Source organism: Penaeus monodon, chromosome 15 (assembly GCF_015228065.2).
Source record: "Penaeus monodon isolate SGIC_2016 chromosome 15, NSTDA_Pmon_1, whole genome shotgun sequence".
NCBI lineage: Eukaryota > Metazoa > Arthropoda > Malacostraca > Decapoda > Penaeidae > Penaeus > Penaeus monodon.
The window spans coordinates 40581357-40581626 of record NC_051400.1 but is presented as its reverse complement, the minus strand read 5'-3'; the positions used below and the strand labels follow the sequence as shown (position 1 = coordinate 40581626).

General features: G+C 52.6%; 1 protein-coding gene across 1 annotated transcript in view; it reads right to left on the bottom strand.

The window, feature by feature from the left end:
* LOC119582371 (solute carrier family 22 member 15-like) overlaps positions 1–270 on the bottom strand; it is a 2217-nt gene that overhangs the window by 761 nt on the left and 1186 nt on the right. The window contains exon 3 of the mRNA XM_037930585.1: positions 40–191. Within this exon, the coding sequence (XP_037786513.1) occupies positions 40–191 (152 nt within the window). The remainder of the gene's footprint in view (positions 1–39; positions 192–270) is intronic.

Genomic DNA, 270 nt, shown 5'->3' with positions numbered 1-270 from the left:
GAACCCAGCCTTCCACATCATCCTTCCGAATTCCAGTACCTTCTAGAATCGCCGCTGTCTCTTTCCTCGAGGTCGGCGATGGTGTCAGGCAGTGCCATCCCGAGGGTCTCCGGAAGTGCCACTGTCGCTAGCCCGATGACCAACGACGCGGCCCCGAAGACTACGGACGGAGCCCACGAGATGAGGGAGCCCTGGGCGTAGTGATAACATACCTTGTTGATATTTTCATTTCTTTAATAAAACACCTGTTCATGTTGGCTTAATATCAAA